General features: G+C 55.1%; 2 protein-coding genes across 4 annotated transcripts in view; one reads left to right on the plus strand and one right to left on the minus strand.

Moving 5' to 3' along the window:
* Window positions 1–13,013, plus strand: part of TANC2 (tetratricopeptide repeat, ankyrin repeat and coiled-coil containing 2) — a gene marked incomplete at both ends in the record, with an annotated part of 127,322 nt that extends 114,309 nt beyond the window's left edge. For 2 of the 3 annotated variants that reach the window (XM_084275465.1, XM_084275466.1), the window contains 7 exons: window positions 3,441–3,616; window positions 3,902–4,034; window positions 4,634–4,663; window positions 5,579–5,670; window positions 7,109–7,255; window positions 8,983–9,083; window positions 11,060–13,013. In XM_084275465.1, the coding sequence (XP_084131591.1) occupies window positions 3,441–3,616; window positions 3,902–4,034; window positions 4,634–4,663; window positions 5,579–5,670; window positions 7,109–7,255; window positions 8,983–9,083; window positions 11,060–13,013 (2,633 nt within the window). The remainder of the gene's footprint in view (window positions 1–3,440; window positions 3,617–3,901; window positions 4,035–4,633; window positions 4,664–5,578; window positions 5,671–7,108; window positions 7,256–8,982; window positions 9,084–11,059) is intronic. The other variant, XM_084275467.1, reaches the window with a different exon arrangement.
* A 6,882-nt stretch (window positions 13,014–19,895) lies between these two features.
* Window positions 19,896–21,676, minus strand: CYB561 (cytochrome b561; the record flags this gene model as incomplete). Its single annotated transcript, XM_084275306.1, has 5 exons — window positions 19,896–20,094; window positions 20,744–20,901; window positions 20,991–21,094; window positions 21,165–21,263; window positions 21,475–21,676. The coding sequence occupies 5 exons, from the start codon at window positions 21,674–21,676 to the stop codon at window positions 19,896–19,898; spliced, it is 762 nt and encodes a 253-aa protein (XP_084131432.1).
* Between the last annotated feature and the right edge of the window lie 772 nt (window positions 21,677–22,448).

Genomic DNA, 22,448 nt, shown 5'->3' on the forward strand with positions numbered 1-22,448 from the left:
AGTGCTAGTGTTGGTACCCACGTTACTGACACCGACATCAGCAGGAGGGTGAGGCCCTGACACCGGCAAGGACTCGGTGTGTTTATTGAAAGAAACAGGGTTGTTTGGAAGGTAGTCTGCTCCTCAGCTTTGCCCTCGCAGGCTCGGTGCTTTCACTGTCTAATAACTTCTTCACTAGGAGTCAGCAGGAACAGGTGTCAGTTTTACTCATGTCTGATGCACGAGGTGAGTCAGAGCAACGCGCTGCCCGCAGCCTGCATGAACACAACGATTCCTTCACTCTGTAGTTCCTCAGAGACTTCTTTTTCTCTTTTTTGTCGTCTTTTTTCCAAGTAGCCAGTGTGTGTCAGGTTATTTTCCGTTCAGTTTGGGCTAGAAGCAGCGTTTAATTCTCATATTGTGATTTGATGTTTTAATTGCAGGTGAGATCCCTCTCTGGGAAGGAATAATTCCTTCATGTCGTAAGTGACTGTGTCTGACCTCTTTAGCCAAACCACCAGGCACTTGAGTATTTCGTGTCACGCTTGTAAGAACACTTTTTCACTGTAAAATTGCCAGGCTTCCAAGAACAAGTATTCCCACAGCCTGCCTGGCTGTCCCGAGCCACGGGCCAGCGGGATCCTCACTGTTTGGTGCTGTAACCCGCCCAGGATGTGACAAAGATCAGTTTGAGGCATGAGTTTCTTATTAATAATTCAATTCTTTTCCGATCCTTCGGGGTTATTTCGTGTGTGAGTTGCACTATGGCTGAATCTGTGTGAAAGACTTAAAATAGGTGATGGACTGTGCCAGAGCTGAGTGCTGTTGTGTTGCTTAAGACTGACCGATGCAGCGGGGAAGGAGAATTCCAGATAATCCCATCCTGGCTATGGGATCACCAGCAAATGGGCAGAATGTTTCCCTGGCTCTCCAGACCTGAGAGCCCAACAAGTCAAAACTATGAAAATCTTCTTTATTTAGAAGCTCTGTTCGTCTCACTGGCTCAATAAACCCCCCTAATTATGCTGTAATGCACAGTCCTGAAGAGCCAGCTTGAGCCTGGGCAGAGCGCAGTGATACATGGTATGCTTTCATTAAAATGACTTTGACGGTCCTGTTCAGTGTTTCAGTAAAATCAAAGTGTGGGAATCATAAGGCATTAATTAGCGTGTTGCAAAGTAAATCTCATTTGGCTGTGCTTGATTAACACAGCCGGCGTTTGTAAACATGGTTTATTAACAGAGTTGCAGCCATCAATCAATTTTAATCCCAAGGTTTTGGAGTTACCTGCTGCTCTTGCTTAACACCCAGGAGGAGCAGACGTGTGAACAGGGGATTAAACTGCCCTGGCTGGAGCTCCCCTAAAGCTGGTGCGTCCATGGCTCGCTCTGGCACGGAGCAGGGTGATTCCTGATGCTCTGTCTGGGGAGAGCCTGAGACCTGAGCTGTTCCCTGCAGAAATCAATCCCCTCGTCTTTGTACAACTCGGGGTACACGGTACAGGTGGGTGCTGCTCCTCACTGTCCCTCTTGTGCCTCTGACACCCAGTGCCAAGCCCTGTCCCTGTAAGGGGTGACCCTGCCTGGGCACGGCATCTTTGGGTGCATCCTCCCCGGCCATCCTACCCACTCCTGCTCCTTTTTAATGCTCCGACAGTGTCAGTAGTTTCTTTTGTTCTCCATCTGGCTCACACATGCCTGCTGGATAACATACTAAATCATAAACTCTTGGATTTAGCCAGTTACTTCTTTAGGGAAGGAGCAGCCCACCCTTCTCAGAAGTAAGGCAAACCCAACAAACCTTTCCCCCTGCAGTGGGGATCGGTGCCGTGAGGTCCCCTGAAGCCACTTGCCCTCAAAGCCATCACTTTGTTTCACGCCTGACTTAATGCTGAGTGGGTCAGACAGCCCCAAAGGAGTGAAAGATGCCTTCAGAGTCAAGCAGAAGTTCTGCTAGGAGCCACAGCACTGTTGGGAAAAGGCAAGAGAAAATCTTGACAATTTGATCACAAGAAAGTAGCTGGTGCAAATCAGAAGGGGTGAAATGAGGTGTTAGGCTGCTGTGCCAAGTGAAAGTTGTCCTTGGCTGGGTTGAGAGTCATCTGGAGGGCCTTCACAGAGCTTCAGGAGAGTTCCATAGGTGCAGTGCGGGCAGTGTGACAGAAGGCTGGCCAGAGGTTGAGAGTTCATGTTGCCACCCCTCAGCTGGTACGTAGGAGCTGCCGTGCAGCTGGTGTCCCTCCTTGGCACAGCAGGTTGCCCCGGATGGACGTTGCTTGCCACCTCCCTCACTGGCACTCCACGCTGCGGTTGGGGGGCAGGATGCTGTGGCCGTGCTGAGGGCTCTGGGCAGAGGTATCTGGATGTATCAGGAGCAAATGGGCATGTGTTGTGTGCTCTGCAGACAAAACATGGCACAAGCTGGAGAGACCTATCACTTTACTGTCATCTGGGCGATGGGTGCTAACCAGGGGACACGGCAGCTGGTGTGGACAGGAAGGTTCAGGAAAGGCTCCAGCCCCAGTTGCTAAGCTTTTTGGAACCAGTGAAGATCCCACACTGGGCCATTTGGATTTCGTCTGCAGGAGAAAAGTACTGGAGCAGCAACTTGTGCCAGGCTGCTGGCAGGAGCATCCCACAGGTAGCCACAATTCCTTGGAGGAGCAGAGCCAATAGAGATCTCCTTTGCGTGGCTGAGAGCTGGAGCCCTGCCTGCACCATGGCAACAGAGTTGTCTTCGTGCCACGAAGAGGAGTGTTCACTTGCTGCTGCTGTTCAGATCGCGTACGCGTATCCGTGTGCCGTAGGAAGCAATGCTGACCCCTTGGTATGGCAGCGCGGTTTCATCATCCAAGAAAATGTCAAGTCCCTCTCTCCTTGGCTTGCAGTTGGCAGTAGTTTATCCCACAGCGTTGTATTTATATTGGGTAAAGTTCAGGGAGAAATACTGCTCAAAACTGTCGGTTTGGGTGTAGGGAAGGGGGGTGATGACGAGAGAAGGAAAAATGCACTTTTTGAGAAGAACTGAGCTGAACTGACTTGGTTCCCCTTCGTACGTGACCTGCTGAAACAGCAGAATGGTCTTCATCTCTGACTCACACAGGCTGGAACAGGTTTGGATTTACAAAAATCCCCAAAACCAACAAGAAAACAAAATAAAACCAGTTAAAAAGGAAGATTGATGTGTCAGATGAGGGATGTCAGATCCACCCTGCTGCTCAGAAGGTGTTTGCCAGGAAAGCCTACAGAGCGAGGTGCGAAGAAGTGTGCAGCTTGGTGTGAACAAGCTCGTTTGCCACAGTTCCTATCAGTGCATTTGAAGTTGCCCCAGAGGGTGGGAGCAATGTTAATAAAGTAATTAATGATTGTGTACATGGCTCTGAAGAGCCAGCTGTCGTCGCTGAGCGGATGGTTGGTTGCATCACAGAGAGCTCATGAGTGAACCGATGCTTGTTCTTCCAGGTGCCTCCATTTCTCTGATGGACAAGGAGGGCCTGACAGCCCTGAGCTGGGCCTGTCTGAAGGGACATCTCTCCGTGGTGCGTTCCCTGGTGGAGAACGGGGCTGCCACCGACCACGCCGACAAAAACGGGCGCACTCCGCTGGACCTGGCAGCTTTCTATGGCGACGCAGAGGTGGTAAGTGATGGTGATAGATGCTGAACAAAAAGGGCAGCTGGCAGAAAACCATCAGACTAGTGTAGTTTGGCTCCATGAGGCGATAGCCACACAGTGTCCTGGCCCTCCACATGTACAGGCGCTTCCACAGAGGTCACCACACGAGACCGAGGGACCCGCAGACCCTGCAGACATGGGATCAGCCCAGGCTGTGGCACAGAGCGAGCTGTCCTGGGTTCACGTCCCCCTGCAGCACGCAAAGGTCTCGCCCAGGAGCAGAGCCGACCCTTGGGCTTCTCGTTGCAGGTTCAGTTTCTGGTGGACCATGGGGCCATGATCGAACACGTTGACTACAGCGGGATGCGCCCCCTCGACAGGGCAGTGGGGTGCCGCAACACTTCGGTCGTCGTCACTCTCCTGAAGAAGGGAGCAAAGATAGGTAGGGACACGGGACGATCCGCTCTGGGCTCCGTGCTCAGGCAGGACTGGGGCTGGCTTCCTAGAAAAGACCAGTGTAGCACAGAGGGAGCCTCAGCCCCAGCTGCTGCTTCATGCTCTGCAAGCAGCCAGCGAGTCTCAGCTGCCTCAGTTTCTTTTAAAAATGGGGTTTTGATTCTTCTTATTTAATTTTTAAAATTTTTTTGCTGTCGTATTACTTAGCAAAGTTAATCAATAAACCACTGTTTCTTTGGCAAAGGTCTTTCCTCTGGTAATGCCTTTTCTATCTTTACTAGTCTTGAGTGGAGAAGCGTACTCTGTCCGTGCATTGCTGTGAGCTGCTGCTGCGTTCACTTGCTCTGTGTGTGCTTTCAGACCTCAGTGTTACCTGCACTGCGCCACTCAGCTGCTCACGTTACGTTTTCCTGTGAAAGGGGATTTTGCTGGTGCATTGGCTTCTTCGCTGCCTGCCTCTCACAGCTACTTTTTTTTCCTTTCTTTTTTTTTTTCCCTTTTCTTTTTTTTGGTTTTTTTTTCACCTTCATCCATTTTTTTCCCCCCCTCTCTCCTACAACTTTTTGTTTTCTCCTTTCTTTGAAGGTTGTCAGACGTTACCGAGTCGCCCACGAGGTATATCTCATTGCTGTCAGCATCAGCTTCGATCTGATAGCTTTGTCAGCCTTGCTTTCTCCTGTTTGATTTAGCCTGCATGCGTCCCCAACACCTCTAAACTTTTAATTTACCTCACCTTCGAGTAATTTTTTTAACGACTGTTGCAGAGAATAACTTGAACTCAAAAACTAACCTCCTTCCCCCCTCCAAAAATGTACTGAATCTACTTATAGAGTAGCATTGACTTACTCTTCACCCACACTAATGAGCTGTTCCCAGATTTTCTGCCACCCCTTCCCTGCCCGGATTAGACCTCGAGGTAACGACTGGTCGGGGTGGGCGGTCGCCTGCGCAGAGCCAGCGTGTCCCCAGCCCAGCGGATGGCTCCGGCACCGGCAGCGTTTAGACACCACTTTTCCTTTGTCATGTTTTCCACCTTCCTGGATTTTCTGCTCTAATATTTCACTCCTTGTGAAGTTGGAGATCACAATTCACTTAAAACCCACAACACCCCTATCGACAGCCACACCACACGCTCCCCAACACACTCCCAGAGTCTAATTTAGAGATGCTTTTACGTAACCACTCGGATTTTTCCTCTTCATACATTCCCCCCCACACCAATCCCAGTTGGTTCCACTACCAGCACTGCCCTCTCGTGGAAATGGCTTCTGGCATTTCCCACCTCATCCCAGTGGCGGTGATTAGCGTTAGTCTTAATGACCTCAAAGGAAACCGATTGCGATGTGGATGACGCTAATTAAAGTGTGAGAGGAATTGCCAGCTCGCTCATTCGGAGCGCTCTGCCCATTGACCATGCCAAGTTGTTCTCTCCAGCAGAAATTCCCACCCCAGGATATTTTTTCCTCCCAGCTTCCTACCACCCTTGCATTGTATGAGTTCTTTACCCATCATGCATCCTGTACACTACAGGTCCAGCAACATGGGCGATGGCAACCTCCAAACCAGACATCATGATCATCCTGTTGAGCAAGCTGATGGAGGAAGGAGACATGTTCTATAAGGTGAGAAGAGCGGTTTTGGGGCCAGGGGGAGGGGCAATGTGGAAAGGGAGCAAGTGCAGCTCACAGCATAACTTCGTGTGAGGCTTTGGCTGAGCAATGCTGCTGCCACGACCCGTGGCAAGTAAAGCTGCTGCTCGCGGTGTTCTTCGTGCTCCAAACTGGTTTGGTTTGGTGGGGTTGGGGGGGGGAGGGGGGGTTTATTGTCCTTAGCTGAATCAAAGCCAAACCTCTCCACATTCTGGCTTTGAGCCAGCGCTTCATTTCCTCTTTAAAACCACCAGAACCCAAGTGTTCCACAGAGGTTCGGAGCACTGATGTCATATGATCTGGCTGCGCTGTCACTACTGAGCAGTCCCAGCGCTGCGGAGCGAGGCAGAGGGATAGTGTATCCCAGGGAAAAACCCTGCTGGAAGAACCTTTTTGCAATGAAAAGAGATTGTCAGGACCCAGATGGCTTCATCGTGTCCTTTAGGCCATGGGACACCTTCCACCCTTACAGACAGAGTCCTGTTTTGCTCTGTGGTTACTTTCAGCCGATCTTTCCAAACTGGAGGTCTTCACACGCACTCAAAACATGCGTGTCCAGCGGTGGTCCAGGGTTGGGCTCTAAGGGGGAAGCAGGAAATCTGCAGCGCTGGCATAGTAACCGGAGTTACCTGCCAGAGATCTGTGATACAGCTGAGGAACCTGAGTCTGACAGGTTTAAAAGCTTACTGCCACTGGCTGCAAAATCTGTGTCTGGGTCACCATGAGTTGTGTGTGTCCTAGATCCCAGTTTGCCCTCTTTCTTTCACCCTAGATGCCGTGGCTGCCCCCACACCCCCCTCCCAGGGCACAGATTGTCCCATGCCAAAAATAGGTGCCCAGAATAGCAAAGACGCATCACCTTTTGAAGGTGACTGTTGTGTCCCAATAGCTGTAAGAGGAACCCAGTTGAGAAGTTGTAGACACCTAATTTTTAGACATCTAAAGTCCAGGGAGATGAGTCTCAATCCCAGTTGTCCAACTTTAGCACCACATCGGCACCATAACACTTACCTCTGCTGTTGCAGAGGCTTCTACAACTCCAGGAACTCCCCACACTTGGTCATTTTTACCCTCCCTGGTCCTTATTAAGCTCTGGCTGCTGAGTGCTTTCCAGAAACGGGATACTGATCACCCAACTCCAAGGACCATCCCGAAAGCAGATGGAGTTGTTTCCCACGGTGGTGTGACAGCTCTGTACGAAGAGGAGAGCTCAGCTCACCCAAGGCACCTGCACTTCAGATCAGGTGTTCCCCTTGATCAGATATTCTGGCTTTCCTCTCTAGGAAGGAGCTCAACAGTACAGTCGGGTTACCTTACCCACCTAACGCCTTGACGGGGCTGGCGGGTGAGTTCTCCACGGTGAAGTAAACTCTGACCCACGGCGGGTTTTGACACGTTCTCCTTCTCTCAGAAAGGTAAAGTGAAAGAGGCTGCCCAGCGCTACCAGTACGCTCTGAAAAAGTTCCCCAGGGAAGGGTTTGGAGAAGACCTGAAAACCTTCCGTGAGCTGAAGGTCTCCCTCCTCCTCAACCTCTCCCGGTGTCGAAGGAAAATGAACGTAAGTCCCCGCACTCTCTGTGGCTTTGAGCTTTCTGCCCTCCCAGGAGAGGTGTCCATGGTGTAGCCACACTGTGACCTCTGAGATCTCCTCTCTGTGACCCGGTTGATGTTCTTCACAGAGCACTGAGGTTTTATAGTTCAAATGCAGCGATGATCTCATGTGTGTTTCTGAGGATTACAAAGCCAGTGCTGTGTTTACAGCTCTTTGAGGTTTTTATTGCTCCCTTCTGATGGTGATGAGAATTGGGGGGTGGAGGCACGGTCCGGATTCCTAGGGCAGCGGTGAGGGAGGAGCCAGGAGATGTGCTCCTGTGAATACTAATTAAAGTAAAATGAAGGACCATATTCTTAGGGGTCTAGCACTTCCCCAGGGCAGTGACTCATCCAGAACCTCCCTGTCATGCTTCCCCCAGAACTGCCAGATCACCATCACTCTCCCCACTCCCATCTAGCAGCATCTAGCGACTAATTCCGGCAGCAAGTCTGTCCTTCCAGCAGACAGATCCACCTCCCCCATGCCCTGCATGCAGGGGCCTTCACCTCTGCTACTTCAGGCTTTCCATAGAGGTGAGAAGTGGAATCTCCCCTCAGGGAACAAGCCAGATGACACTGGGGAAAAGGGGGTGTTTGGGACACCATCAGATTTTTTAAGCTGTGAGGGAGAAGGGTGAAAAGCAACGGAAGCAAAACCTTAATGCTGGTGACAAACACCACAGTTTGTAGGAAAGTGTGAACCTTCTCTTGGAATGAGCCAACTGGCAGCTAAGCCTGGACTGTAAGGACAAGGTGTTTGGGTTGTTGTTAACTGAGGAATCCCAGGTCCTGTGATAGGAAATCGCAGCATCACAGACTGTCAGGGGTTGGAAGGGACCTCCAAAGCTCATCTAGTCCCACCCCCTGCCAGAGTGGGATCACCCAGACTAAATCACACAGGAACACATCCAGCTTCAGCTGAGCTTGGTGGTACATAAAATGTTGGGGACAAGGCCAGGGAGGACAGCCACAGGGTTCCAACTGTAGCTGATAGTCTCATGGTGCTGGTGCTCAAAAGCACCCCGAGCAGTCTCACCCTGTGCTGTCAACCTCAGCCTCCCTCCTCCCCAGCTGCTGTCCCAGGTGAGGTGTAGGGGGCAGACACAGAGCAGCAGAGCAGGTGGCACTAGGAGAGCTTGCTTGGCAAGTGCTTTTGGCAGCCACCGAGGCGTCGTGGTCCCTTCCTTCGGGTGCAGTTCTTTTCAACCCCTCCAAGGTGTCAGCGCGCTGTGCAGTGGGAAGCAGAGGCCGTGGGAAAGGTTGCCTATTGCTTTCAGCTATGGAAAAAAATCCTTCACGAGATGACATTCCATCCTCTGTGGGACCAGATGTTTCCTCAAGACTGTAGGGTGTTGGGGAAGCATTGCATGCACTTGTGCTGGGGACACAATCAGTGAGAGCGGTGCCAGTGGCGCGCTGGCCTCTGTGGGTGCTGACAGCATCCGGCGTTACGCGAGGGCTTTGAGTCTTTGGACGTGCCATCGTAGCTCTCTGGCTGTAAGCAATGCCAGAGCTGGGCAGAACATTCCAGTACCATCAGCTTTTCCACGTTTACACTTGGAAACACAAATGTCCTTATCGTTTGTCCTTTTATAACACAAATGTCCTTATCGTTTGATTTCTTCCCAGACTGTGTATGTGTTATTTCTCTCTCTGTTCACTAACCGGTGTGTACACCTGTTGCAATGGCAGGATTTTGGAATGGCTGAGGAATTTGCTACTAAAGCCCTGGAGCTGAAACCGAAATCGTACGAAGCTTACTATGCAAGAGCAAGGGCCAAGCGCAGCAGCAGGTGAGGAGCGCGAGGGGCTGGGCTCCAGGCCTGGCCACAGCGACCCAGGCGCTCGCCCCACTAAACTGGGGCAGTGTCCCCGTGGGAAGAAATGGCAGAGGAACAGTGATCAGTGGGGCCCTGAGTCTCTCAGACTCCAGAGTCACACCGTCCCCCCTTTTTGGTAGTTTTGGGAGGCAACTGAGGGCAGAAGGTTTTCAGGGTTCATCTTAGGTGAACTTTGAACATCTTACTACACCTTTCCACCAGAAATGGGTATTCCATAAAAATATGCTTTAGTTCAACCACAGCATGGACTTGGAGTAAAATCCTCCTGGTGGGAAGCCCCATGGCCTGTGTAATGCGAGAGGATAGGCTCTTTCCCCACAGGGTCTCTTCTGGCCTCTAAACCTGTGACTCTCCCTGTCCTGTGGCCCTTCTGGTGAGGTAGGTGCTGCTGACAGCTGTGCAGTGACCGTGTAAGGCCCAGCCTGGGAGCTTCCACCCACCACCTGTGCTCAGGGCACTGCAGCCAGCTCCTGGAGCTGGGCACTGGGATCTCTGCACCTCAGGTGGAGCCTGGAGGACTCCCTTGCTAACCTCTCCGAAGTTTGGGTTTGTTTCAAAACCAATCAGTGCCATTCCCAAATGAGCAGGGTGGAGTTGCTTTTGAGCCCTGTGCCCCAGGGCAGGGCCCACTGTCACTGCACACAGCTCACTTTTAGTGGCAGCCCGAATGCCTCCCGTGGCAGTGCACAGTCACCAGTGGCTGGAGGTGCATCAAGTCCGCCTGTGCAAACAGTGTAGCTCAGGCACCACCACCCTTAGGCCTTCCATGCTGGAGGCCATGCGTGTAGCTGGAGGCCATGTGTGTAGCCCCTGGCTGGGGTCCTGCTGCGCTGCCTGGACCACCGGCTCTGGCTGCGGGAGGAGAAGCTGTGATTTCTGCTCTGCAGAGGAGCCCTGCTAGCTGAGCCACACTGCCCAAAGTGCCTTTCCTTGAATGCCTTTCCTCTCCATTGTTTCCAGAAGCGTAGAGCCAGGTTCCTTTCCAGATGTTATCAACTTCCCCATGTACAAGCATCCTTTTCTCCCCAGGTCTCTCCAGCAGAAACCCTCACCAGTTAGGCTTTTCTTCTCCATTTCCCAGTTTGTGTCTGGCAGCACTGTCTGGGGGTCAGGAGGCTTTTCCTTCCTCCAACCTGGTTTTCAGTGGCTTGTGCAAAAGCTGCAGCTGGTGCTGGGGAGTTTTCCTCTGTGCTCATCCCCCAGGATGGCAGCTGTGCTCAAACAGGGTTTCACTCAAGAGTGAACAGCGTCCCTGTGAGTGACACCCCCCTTCCCCTAACCACCAGCTCCCCTTTACTCCGCTCAGGCTGGCCAGGGCTTCCCAGCGGGCTCCTGGGCTCCCCAGCAGTGCTCGCTTCCTTCGCTCTCAAGAAGTTAGCCAAATCCATTGCAAAATTGGAGAGACAAGCCTTGCCCAGAGCGCTGAGCCCTGGGAGCCCCCGAGCTCCAGAGCCAGCCCTGACCCTGGGTGGTCTTGGCATCGGGCAGAAGTTAAATTCTCACTGGCCTAAGTGGTTGCAACTATGTCAGAGCCACCCTTGTTTACAAGCAGCGACGAGCTCTGCTCTTGGCTATTGATGCTTTGGGCTCCCCTCCACTAAGGCAGGCAAAGCTCACAGCGGTGCCACAAGGAGTAATTAATTAGCCCTAATGTGTGCTGGAGGGTACAGGCGTCTTCGTTAGTCAGGGCTCTGCCATGGCAGGACCATGTTCCCCTCTCCCCTGGAATGGCTGGCAGTGTCTCCCTCCCGTTTGGGTTAAATAAGTCCCCAGGAGGCACACAGCATGTCCCGCAGCCAGCAGTAGCGATCCCAGCTGTCTCCCCCAGTAAGGTGGACAAACCACTTAACCCTCAGGAGCCTCCCAGAGCGGCTCCCTTCAAACCCAGAGTAACTCCACTTGTCATTTTCTGTCCCTTTGTCAAGCAGGCAGTTCTCTGCAGCCCTGGAGGACCTGAACGAGGCCATCAAGCTGTGTCCCAACAACCGCGAGATTCAGCGGCTGCTGATGCGGGTGGAGGAGGAGTGCAGGCAGGTGCAGCAGCAGCAGCAGCCGCCGCCGCCGCCGCTCCCAGCAGAGCCTGAACCTGAAGCCCAGCACGAAGAGCTGTATTCCGTGCAGGATATCTTTGAGGAGGAATACCTCGAGCAGGATGTAGAAAACGTTTCCATTGGCTTGCAGACAGAGTCCAGGCCAAACCAAGGGCTGCCCATCATCCAGAGCCCGCCCCCATCCCCAGCTCACAGGGACTCGGCCTATATCTCCGGCTCACCTCTTGGCTCTCATCAGGTCTTTGATTTCAGGTCCAATAGCTCTGTGGGTTCACCAACCAGGCAAGGGTACCAGTCCACGTCCCCCGCTCTCTCTCCGACACACCAAAACTCACACTATAGACCCAGTCCTCCACACACGTCCCCAGCTCACCAGGGCTCCTCTTACCGCTTCAGCCCACCTCCCGTGGGAAGCCAAGGGAAGGAGTATCAAAGCCCACCGCCTTCTCCTCTTCGCAGGGGCCCTCAGTACCGTGCCAGCCCCCCAGCAGAAAGCATGAGCGTGTATAGGTCACAGTCCGGTTCCCCGGTTCGTTACCAGCAGGAACCTAGCGGAGTCAGCCCGCTGCCCGGGAGGCCAAAGTCTCCGTTGTCCAAGATGACACAGAGATCCTTCCAGATGCCCCAGCTCCCCGTGGCCGTGCCGCAGCCCGGGCTGAGGCTGCAGCCAGCCAAGGCGCAAATCGTGCGGAGCAACCAGCCCAGCTCCGCCGTCCACTCGAGCACTGTAATCCCAACTGGCGCCTACAGCCAGGTTGCCCACTCGATGGCCAGCAAGTACCAGTCGACGTCGGGGGAAATGGGCGTTAGCCAGAGCAGGCTGGTCTACCAGGGCTCCATCGGGGGCATCGTCGGGGACAGCAGGCCAGTGCAGCACGTTCAGGCGAGCCTCAGCGCGGGAGCCATCTGTCAGCACGGAGGGCTGGCTAAAGAAGACCTTCCCCAGAGACCGTCCTCGGCGTACAGGGGGGGTATGAGGTACAGTCAGACACCTCAGATCGGGCGAAGCCAGTCTGCTTCCTACTATCCGGTGTGTCACTCAAAGCTTGACCTGGAGCGTACTTCCCTCCCTGCCAGCCAGCTGGGCTCTCCAGACGTGTCTCATCTCATACGAAGGCCCATCACGGTTAATCCCAGCGAAATCAAGCCTCACCCGCCAACTCCCAGGCCCCTGCTCCACTCTCAGAGCGTCGGCCTCCGCTTCTCTCCATCCAGCAATAGCATCTCCTCCACCTCCAACCTGACTCCCAACTTCCGCCCTTCTGCTTCGATCCAGCAAATGGAGATTCCTCTCAAGCCAGCTTATGACAGGTCGTGCGATGAACTTTCCCCAGTCTCTCCCACACAGGGGGGTTACCCCAGCGAGCCAGCCCGTTCCCGGACCACACCGTTCATGGGAATCATAGATAAAACCGCTCGGACTCAGCAGTACCCCCACCTCCATCAGCAGAACCGGACCTGGGCTGTGTCATCAGTGGACACCGTCATTAGTCCTACGTCTCCTGGCAATCTCCCCCAGCCAGAGTCCTTTAGCCCGCCTTCTTCAATCAGCAACATTGCCTTTTATAACAAAACCAACAATGCACAGAATGGCCATTTGCTAGAGGAAGACTATTACAGCCCCCATGGGATGCTGGCCAATGGGTCCCGGGGAGACCTCCTGGAGAGAGTCACCCAAGCCTCCTCGTATCCCGATGTCAAGGTGGCCAGGACGCTGCCTGTGGCGCAGGCCTACCAGGACAACCTGTACAGGCAGCTCTCCAGGGACTCCAGGCAAGGGCAGACATCCCCAATCAAACCAAAGAGACCATTTGTGGAGTCTAATGTGTAAAAGACTCTTGTTGGAGTAAGACCCTCATGTTTTCAGCACACACTTCCAAGCTTGATTTCCATGCATATTATTATTATTATTTTTCTTTCTCTTTGGTAGCTACATGACCAAGTTTCTCCGGTACTTTGTGTGGTGGTCAGACAGCCATGCACGTGCTCCAGCCCTTTCGTTCCCCAGCTGACCGTGAAGCCAACATCAGCCAAGCCAGTATCGTTTGCCCAATTCCAGCTGAGTTCCAAACCAGGATATCTTAGTATGTGGTGTGGGGTGGTCCAAACGTATCCCCTCTGCAGCGGGAGGTAACCAGCTCTGTTCCAGAGACCGTTGTGTTCGATTTAGATTGGTTTCTGTTGTCTGGGTGAGCTCGTACTTGATTCCAGTGGGGATTCTTAGCAGGAGCAGAGCAGGGATTGCAGGAGCCTTTCCCAGGGCTGCATCTGCGGGTCCCCGTGCCAGCTGGGTCTTTTGGCTCTTTGCTTCCCCCTGGAAGAGCAAATCCCCCTCAGCGAGCGAGGCGCAGTGTGGTTAACACGAGTAGCAGTGCACAGTCAGCATCCTGCTTCACCTGGTTCACGGCGCTTCAGTCCGACTTGGATTCCTTTCTTTAATGGCTGGACAGGGTGGGGGCTCATGTGATGCTTTGCTCCTTCCCCGGGTGCCCTGACACCGATTCGCTCTGGGTGTTTTTACAGGCATTGAGAGATTAAAGCTGACCCTTCGTATGGTTTTCATCTGCCAAGGGAACTGGCCAGAACCCCTCTTTAACACCTGAACTGGGATTGCAGCAGCAGCTTCTTCACACCATTGGTAGTGACTGACTGTGCCTCACACAGGGCACTGTGTTTTCCCCGCGGCGGTTTGATGGTGGGGCTCATGTGGTGGGCTTGGGCTGAGCTTTTCTTTTGAATTGCAAGGGGAAAAAAAAAACCAAAACCAAAACCTGACTCAGAAAATACGCTGCAAGGAAGGAAATGGCACTGTGTAACCTTTATTTCCCCAAGACGGGACAGGTCGGTCTGCAGAGCCAACCCGGCAGCATCCCTTCGCCTTCGACTGGCTCCCGCCGCGGAGCCGGTGCCGTAGCGAGGGCTGCGCTCCTCTCAGACCCCTTCCCAAGCGATTGCCGCGCCCTGTGCCGGCGGTCGGTAGAGCCCACCCTTGGCCTTCCGAGGACCTGTAGCTAAGAGAGATATTTATAATTTATTTATGTGATCCATTTTCGGGGTGGTTTTTGGGGGGTTGCGATTGTTTTTTCTGTTTTTTTCTTTACTCAGATGCAGATCACATCAGGGCAGTGTGAAAAGCAGGGAACGCTCCCAAAATCCTATTTTTCTAGGATTTTCATAATATTTTGATTATTCTCTAAAATATTTTGGGGGGGATGGAGGGACTTTGGTTACTGATTCGTTTCTCACCGGTGGGTTTGTAATCTGCCTTCTCAGCTACTGACGGGACGATCCAGCGGTGGGGATGGGGTGAGGGGAGAGCGATAACCCTGTAGCTTGTTTTAAAGCAAACCAGTGCCTGTTGCCCGATGCTGAACCTCACTCCTATCAGTGCCGAGCGTGAGGAGCGATACCTTTCAGGGTTTCCAAAGGGCTATGCGAATAGATGGCAAGACTTCTCGTACCAAATCATGGGCTCCAACCTCCGCTGGTGTAAACGAGCATATCCCCAGTGCGAGATCAGTGCAGCTACATCTGTTTACACCGGATAAGGACTTGGCCCGAAACTCTTTAGCAAACCTTGGCTTTGATGGGGCTGCTAGGGGGTTATATTCCCCCCCTGCATGTGGGTCAGCGCATCTTGTCGCCGTTTTCATTGCCTAATTTTCTCAGCGAACTGGAACGTGCGCGCCTCGGGACGACGGAGGCTTGTGTCTCATAGACACCTTGAGAGGGCTCAGGGAGGGATGGGGAGCGGTTCCTCCGTGGGATCTGGGGGGGTTTTGCGCTCTTGCGGGTTACTCAGTGTTGGTCCAAGCCGGTATTTGGACTGAGGTCGGTGTTTTCCTTCTCAAGCCGCATCCCAGTGCTGACTCTGCTTTGTTACAGGGCTCCCTAAAGCAGGGGGGCAGATGGGAGACCCCTTGGCAGAGCCCTCGGCTGCCTGCACTAGCTCTCTCCATGCAGAGGGGTTGTAATGATTCTTATTTTCCTTCCTCTCTCTTTCTTTGGAAGCGGCGTGTTCCACTCCGAACGGGATCACCAATCCCTCCCCCACGCAGATGGTGTGCCTGTAGCTGCTAATGCCCACGGGTCTGGAGTAGCACCGGTCACTTTGCCCAACACTTCCCCATCCTCCAGCTTCCCCCAGTGAGCAGCTTCCTCCCCTGGACTTGCTTCTTCAGAAGGAAAAAAGTATCCAAATCCAGCCCCATCCCAACCCCGTACGGCCGCGGCCACGAGCCAGTTCTCCCACCCGCACTTTGCTTGCGGTACTTGGCCACCACCATCCTTCCGATACCTCCCCTCACAGCACTCCTGTGTGTAACTTCTGGGGTTCATTGAAGATGTTTTGAGGGAAAAAGAAAAGAGCTCACACTTCAAACGCGAACGCCAAGGTGACAGAAAGGCTTCACCACTGCGACGTGCAGGGTTTTTCCACGCTATCCACGCGTTACGTTTTCCACAGGATTCTTGCACTAATGGATCTCCATCTGTTCTCTCTGTACATGGGTGCACTTTAACTGTTTGGATTTGTTACTATGATAAATACTGGATATTTAAGCGTGAGTAGTGTCTCATTAGAAAATAGAGAAGCAGCTCTTGTCTCTTAGTGTATTTTTAAAAAAACAAAAGAAGAAAAAAGAGAAACAAAGCAATGAATCATAACATTTATAGCACAAGAACTGACTCTTGTATATAAGCATCAACAGATTGAGTAATTTTTAAAGACAAAATTCTTTGCAGTGGTTTTAAAGCGCTTCCCCAGCAATTCTCTTAGGGGCACTTGAGGCCGGGCGGCTGCGGTGGTTCCCGGGTGGGGAAGGAGCGCACCTCTCCGAGGAGAAGTGGGTCTTTACGCGGTTCCCCGTGGCCGCAGAGTCACGATTCGGATTCGGAATGGACGGAAAGCAGAGGCTGTTGCGTGGTGTGCTGTCACCGTGTGCTGTCACCGTGTGCTGTCACACCATGTGCCGTCACGTGTGGGCTTGTTGCTTAGCACGCTGACAAGCCCGGGCTGCGTCGCAGGAGTGTGCATGGAGTTTCCGACCTGGTGTCCTGCTGTCCATCCACGCATTGTATTTAATTACTCTGGGAGTGATTTAAGATGTGAGACGATGCTGCCAGCCAGCACCTCTGTCCCCTCCCCAGCTGTGGTGGCACCACTGATGAGTCTTGGCGAGCGAGTAGGAGCCTTCAGTGCACCAAGTAAACCAGGTTCTTGATGACATTGCGACCTCCAGGTTTGGTCCTTGGGGTGTGTTGGGTGGATGATGCTGCGGTCGACCCCTGTATTCAGGTGACCTTCCCACCAAGCGTGTCCTGTCCCCTGCCCACAGCCGCTCAGAGGGCTGGGTGTGCCTCCATAAAGCCGAAATCTTCTCTCCCAGCACCGGGTGTGGGTGTCTGTTGCGTCCCCGATGTGGATCCATCGGCTCTTGCTTTGTCTCTTGGGCTGGGAGGATGCTCCAATGCCAGGGAAGGGGACACCAGCCTGGTGGGGGGCTCTGCAGGGGGGTGTGTCCCCCTGCCAGGCTGGGAATGGCATGAGAAGGCTTTGAAAGTAGTTGTGTGTGCTTAGGGAAGGAAAGGGGGGTTACAAGGACCTTGGGATCCATCCAGCCACACAGCCTGAGCCACCTTCCCCGTGCCGCTGCTTGGGAGGGCACAGGCTGGGAACCCAAGGTGTGCGGTTGTCTGTCCGTCTGCCACCTGGCACCAGTACCTACAGGTGGGTCTGGCCGAGCACCAAACTTTTGGTGGTTTTGGGGCATCTTTTTGGGGGGGCTGTAAAGCAAGCAGCTTGGCTAGCGCCAGTGTCCGTGCGTGGTACAACAAGCACCTAAGCCGGAACTGGGGTGGGTAAATTTGGCGCGACTCAGTCCCCTCGTACGAAGGTCGCTGTGTTTTCAGGGTCACCCAGAAGTCTAGCTAAAAACTGAATTGCCAGCTCCGCCTTACCTAGAAAAACAAGCAAGCCAGTGTGCCTGCTCGTCCTCCACCCTCCTCGCAAAGGGGGGTCTGCGGTGAGCCGTCGCGAGCTCTTTGGTGGTTGCACATCGCTGTGGTCTTAGGAACTGGAGAGGACTCTTCTGCTGGGATTCGGTGTTTAACCAAGGGCTTAGGGGAAGAGCTGCTGCACCCGCTGGGACCTCTGCAGATCAATGCCTTCACCCCATGCCGGTTGCTCTCCGCGAAGGCTGGTGGGGGTGTGTGTTGGACACAAAGCACAACGGTTGGAAGTTTAATCTGCGGGTTTTTTTCAGATTCCATGTGAATAATTGCTGGATTTTCATTCAGTTCAAACTCTTTTTTTCTAATATAAACCACTAAGGGCTCAATTCTTTAGCAAGATGCGTTCGTGTCCAACTCCTGACTTACACAGCTGGATCTCACCGCAACTCTTAACAGACCTACCCAAGAGAAAACACAGCTAGCACGACCGTCACCGGGAAAACCAACGGACACCAACCCCATCCGCTGTATCCTTTCCTCCTGCTCATTTTCTAGCTGTCACGGTACTGGGGAGTCGGCAGCTGGATCCCGTCCGATGGGATCACATCCTATAGCTGTGAAAACACAGGGCTGCTTTGCCAAAAGACTTTGTCCCATCTGGGGACGGCGGTGGGGCTGCGGGGTCGTCTGGGGGGAGGCTGGGAAAACCTCCCTCCCAGGGAACCAGGTGGCTTGGCTGTGGGTCTGCCTCGCCGTGCCAGGCGCTGCGAGCAGCACCGTGCGCTACGTACAGTCCTTTGTAACCGTCCCACTCTCCAGAGACTCCCTGGACTCTGCCAGTCCTGCCGGCCTCACCCCCCTCCAGCCTTTTCTTTCCCATAGCGTTCAGCGTCTCGTCTCCCTTCTGTCTCCGCACCCGAGAGGACCCGAGTTTGGTGCGAACACGTCCAGGAACAGGCGCCTCGTGCATCGTCTGGCTCCCTGGCTGCCATCCTCTGAGACACTTGCTGGGAAGATCTTTAAGACACTTAAACTTTTCCTTTAGCTTTTCTATAACTCTGATGTAAAGGACTTTTCTCTGTACAGTATATTACTCAGTGCATGTTCTGTTCTCTCTACTGATATATTGAACACCACACAGTCGTGATATTGTGCAGTGGGAAGAGCAGCCCCTGCCGACAGCAGAGGCCTTTGCCTCTCGTCTATAAGGAAAGAAGAAAACATATTTTTTCCTTTGCTGTATTTGCTTGAGCAGAGTTTTCTTGTCTGTACATGTGAGCTGTGAGATAGATGTGAAAAGTTCAAAAGAATGCTTCCCCCCTCCCTTCCCCACCCCTCCAATGTATACAGATTGTAATCTGTACAATGAAAACTGTATGTATGAAAAAATGTACTTATTTATAAATGGTTAACACTTGGACACGGCGCCTGGGCTGGGCTTCTTCCCACGCTGCGGGGGGCGAAGCAGCGTGCGGTGGCTTCTCAGCGTAGAACAACCTGGGGACAGTGTGAGTGTTGGGTCTGGCTGTCACTGTGTGGGGATGGGGTGGGAGGGGACAGGGGCAGCCCTGCTGCTGTTAGCAAGGGGTGGTGATGGAGCCGCATCAGCTGTGCAAAGCAGAGATGGGTGCTGTGGACACCGAGAGCCAGTGGGTCTGGGTGCCTCATCTCCACCCAACCCAGGGCTCAGATTTGCAGCTGAACACCCCTCTCTGCTGCGAACAGCCCCCCTGCCAGGCCAGGCTGGATGTGGAAGGATGCAGCACATGGTGATGAGCAGAAACCCCCAGCTCAGGCTTGTGCCTTCGCTGGGGCCGTGCGCTCTTCGCAGCACAGCGAGTGGGAGCCTCGGGTTTCTGGCAGCTTCTCCCCACACAGCTGCCTGTGCTGACACACAGCAGGAAGAGCTGGTGCTTCCCACAGAAGAGCAGAGCCCCTGTGGCTGGTGCACCTCCCCATAGCAGGGGGTCTCTCCCACTCTACGGACAGTTCCAGTGCGTGGCCAGACCCTGGAGCCATCCCCGTGGGGTCCCTCACACAGCTGCCACTGAGCTCTGCACCCCCTGGTGTGGGGCCCAGACTGGAAGATCCCATCCCAAATACCCCCCCCACACACCCTCCTCAGCCCCTCCCGGTGATGGGAGCTCCAGGGTACCCCGAAACCATGAGCTGAAGGAGGAGCTTAGCTGCAAACATTTATTAGGTCGGGAGCATCCACTGAGCAGACGACACATCTCACAAAGAGGGAAACGAGCACAAAGAGGATGAACCTGCACAGGCTCCGACTCACTCTGACCCCCCCTAGGGAGCTCTTTGAGGGGAGCAGCCCCCCCCACACCGCTGTGCTGGAAGGCAATGGGCTGGCAGTGAGGGGGATACAACAACAGCAAACATCCCCTCTTCCCATCGGCACTACAAGCTCAGCTGGTCTTAAGTGGGGAAATCCTGGATCGTACCCAGTCCCCAGAGCAGGGCAGAGCCCAGGGACCCCCGTCCTTTATGCCCCAACCACGCTGCCAGCCCCTGCCTGCGGCACCACCATCCCCACGGGCTGGGGGCAGGCTCAGGGCACCAGGGGCTGTGTGGAGCAGAGCTGAGGATTGTGACCAAGCGAGGCCGGACCCAACGGGCAGTGTTACACCAACAAGCATGTCCTTGGCTGTCCTCACCGTCCTGAGTCAGGCAGAGCCCCAGGACGGGGTACACAGGGACATCCTGCAGACACGGGATGCCTGCACTGGGGACTGGGGAGCTGGGGGTGTCACTGGCTGCTGCCGCCGGGGCTCTCACCCTCCGTCAGGGTCTTGAAGTCCATGGAGAGGGCCAGCTCCTCAGCCAGCAGCGGGCGCTTCCACTCGTCCCGTGTCAGCACGTAGCCCACCACCAGCCCAAAAGCCAACAGCAGCACTCCCAGGGTGTTGGCCAGGACACCCTCGGGCACGAACTGGCTGTAGGAATCCCTGCAGGGGCGTGTGGAGGGAGATGCTCGAGCCTTGGGGTGCTGGTGGCCTGTCCCTACCCTGGCTGGGACACCCCCTTCCCCCCCCTCATCCTCCAGGCACACGCACTGAGAAAGGTCCTTTGCCCTCCCAGATCACGAGATGACCTGGATGCTGCTTGCTTTGGGGAGGGACACTCTCGATGACAGCAGAGAGAATGGGGTACAGGCCATAGCAGCCCAGCATGTCTCCTGCCAGGGGAGGTGGCTCCTGGGGTACCCCACAGGTGTGTCCCCATGGGGCTGGAGCCAGGGTGGATGGCTCCTCAACGTGCAGCTGGGGCTGTTGCCGTGTCCTCCAGCTGCAGGGGCAGAGGCCTCAGGGCTGTGAGTGTCTGAAAACACCTGCCTGCAGAGAGGCTGCAGTGGAGATTTATCTCCATCCCCAAAGAAAAACTGGCTCAGGACCCAGCCCTTGTTAAACATCATCTGGGAAGTGACTCAGCAGTAACAGAACCTAAAGGCCTCCAGGGAAGATTTAATGGCCACAGAGCCACAGCCTAAGCAGGGGTCAGGTTCTACCCCATAGGGCTGGAGAAGCCCTTTGCTGGGGGTCAGGGGTGTCCAGGGAGCTCCACCCCTCCCACCCCCCCCCCAGCTCGGTCACACACCTGATGTTGAAGAGCAGCATCTCGGTGATCCCCAGCAAGCAGGTGGCGATGGAGAGAGCGAAGAGGGCGATGCCGAAGAAGACGTGCTGGGGTTTGTAGCGCCCCCGCAGCGAAGAGGAGGCACCGGGGAACAAGAAGAAACCGCAGCCCAGGAGCCACTGCAGGGGGGTGGGGATGTTATAGGGTGCTGCAGGGTCTGTTTACACACACACACACACCCCACGCCGGGGGGGTCCCCAGCCCTCACCTGCAAGAGGTACAGCACGAAGGCGGCCATCCCGCACCAGCTGTGCAGGCTGTACATGTCAGGGATGCCGTTGGTGCGGTGGGACTCGAAGACGGCGGCGATGCCTGTGGAGAGCAGCCGGTTACTCCCGGGGCCGGATCCAGCCCCTCGGCCCGTCCCGTCCCCAGCGCTCACCGACGAGGGCGATGACCAGCGCCAGCCCGTGGAGCAGCGCGTGCAGCACCTTGGTGGAACGTTTGGCTTCGCGCCTGAAGACCCGGTAGACCAGGAGAGCTGCCGGAGAGGAGGCAGGTGAGCATCCATGGAGAGTTGTGTGTCCCCCTCCCCACCCCCCAGGGGTGCTGCACGCAGGCAGAGCAGCCTGGGGCATCGTCCCAGTCTCATTTGTCACCACTCTGTCCCCTCCTCTCCCTGCCCAGCTGCAGCTCCGGGGGCTGTGTCAGCTGCAGCCAGGACAGGGCGCTTGTCCCACGGCCCCACTCACCATCACCTTGGAGGAACACCATGCCCAGCACCATGCAGAGGGGGTGGACGTTGAACTGGAGGGGGCTGTGCCAGGCCACGCCGCCCCGGTAGCGGCCCAGCCAGGCACCCGTGGTGGCCAGCAGCGTCAGGCCCAGCAGCTGTGACACGGCCACGTACGCCGAGAGCCCGGCGGGGCTGGCGGGCGGTGGAGCCCCGTCCATGGCGGCCTGTGCGGACAGAGAGGAGGGGGCAGCCAAGCCCGGGCGGGGGCCCCGGGCGGACAGCCCTGCGGCGGGGTCCCGCTGCCGGCAGCGTCCGCCGCTCCGCCCTCACCTGCGGTGGAGCCGGACGCTTCCTGGTGCTGCCGGAGCCGCTGCGTCACCCAAGCCCGGAGGTGGCTCCCGGCCACCACGGCACGCCCGGCTCTCCGCTCCTGTCCCCTACCTGCTCCTGCCCACACCCTGCCCGCACCTTTCCTCCCCCTCCCAGCCCTCCAACCACACCATCCCTCCTTCCTCACCCCTCTCCACTCCTCCCTCCCACTCCATCCCCATTCTGTGTCCCACTCTTGCCCCCTCCTCACTTCACACACCCCCCAGAGCCCCCCAGACCCCGCAAGAGGAAGGCAGCTCAGGGAGAGGGAAGGCTGCCTGGAACCACCCCCCATAACCACAGCAATGTCCCTAAGGGACACGGGGCTGAGCAACCCTGCCCTGTGCTGGAGGATGGACACCTCCTGTTACCCAGCCACACCAGAGAGTTGCCCCACGGCCCCACCCCCACAACCCACCTGCACCCACGTGCTTCGTGCTGGGTTCTCCCCTGATGCTCCCCGCTGGCCCAGGGATCGGAGCTGCTGCCACCGCTGTCACCAGATCAGCCGCCTCCGCTGCTCCCCGTCAGCCAGGACCAGTGAGACCCAGCGAGTTCCAGTGAGACCCAGCGAGTTCCAGTGAGTCGCAGCAAATCAAAGGGACCAACTTCTCGCCTCTG

Source organism: Gallinula chloropus (genome assembly GCF_964237585.1).
Source record: "Gallinula chloropus genome assembly, chromosome: 26".
NCBI classification, from domain to species: Eukaryota; Metazoa; Chordata; class Aves; order Gruiformes; family Rallidae; genus Gallinula; species Gallinula chloropus.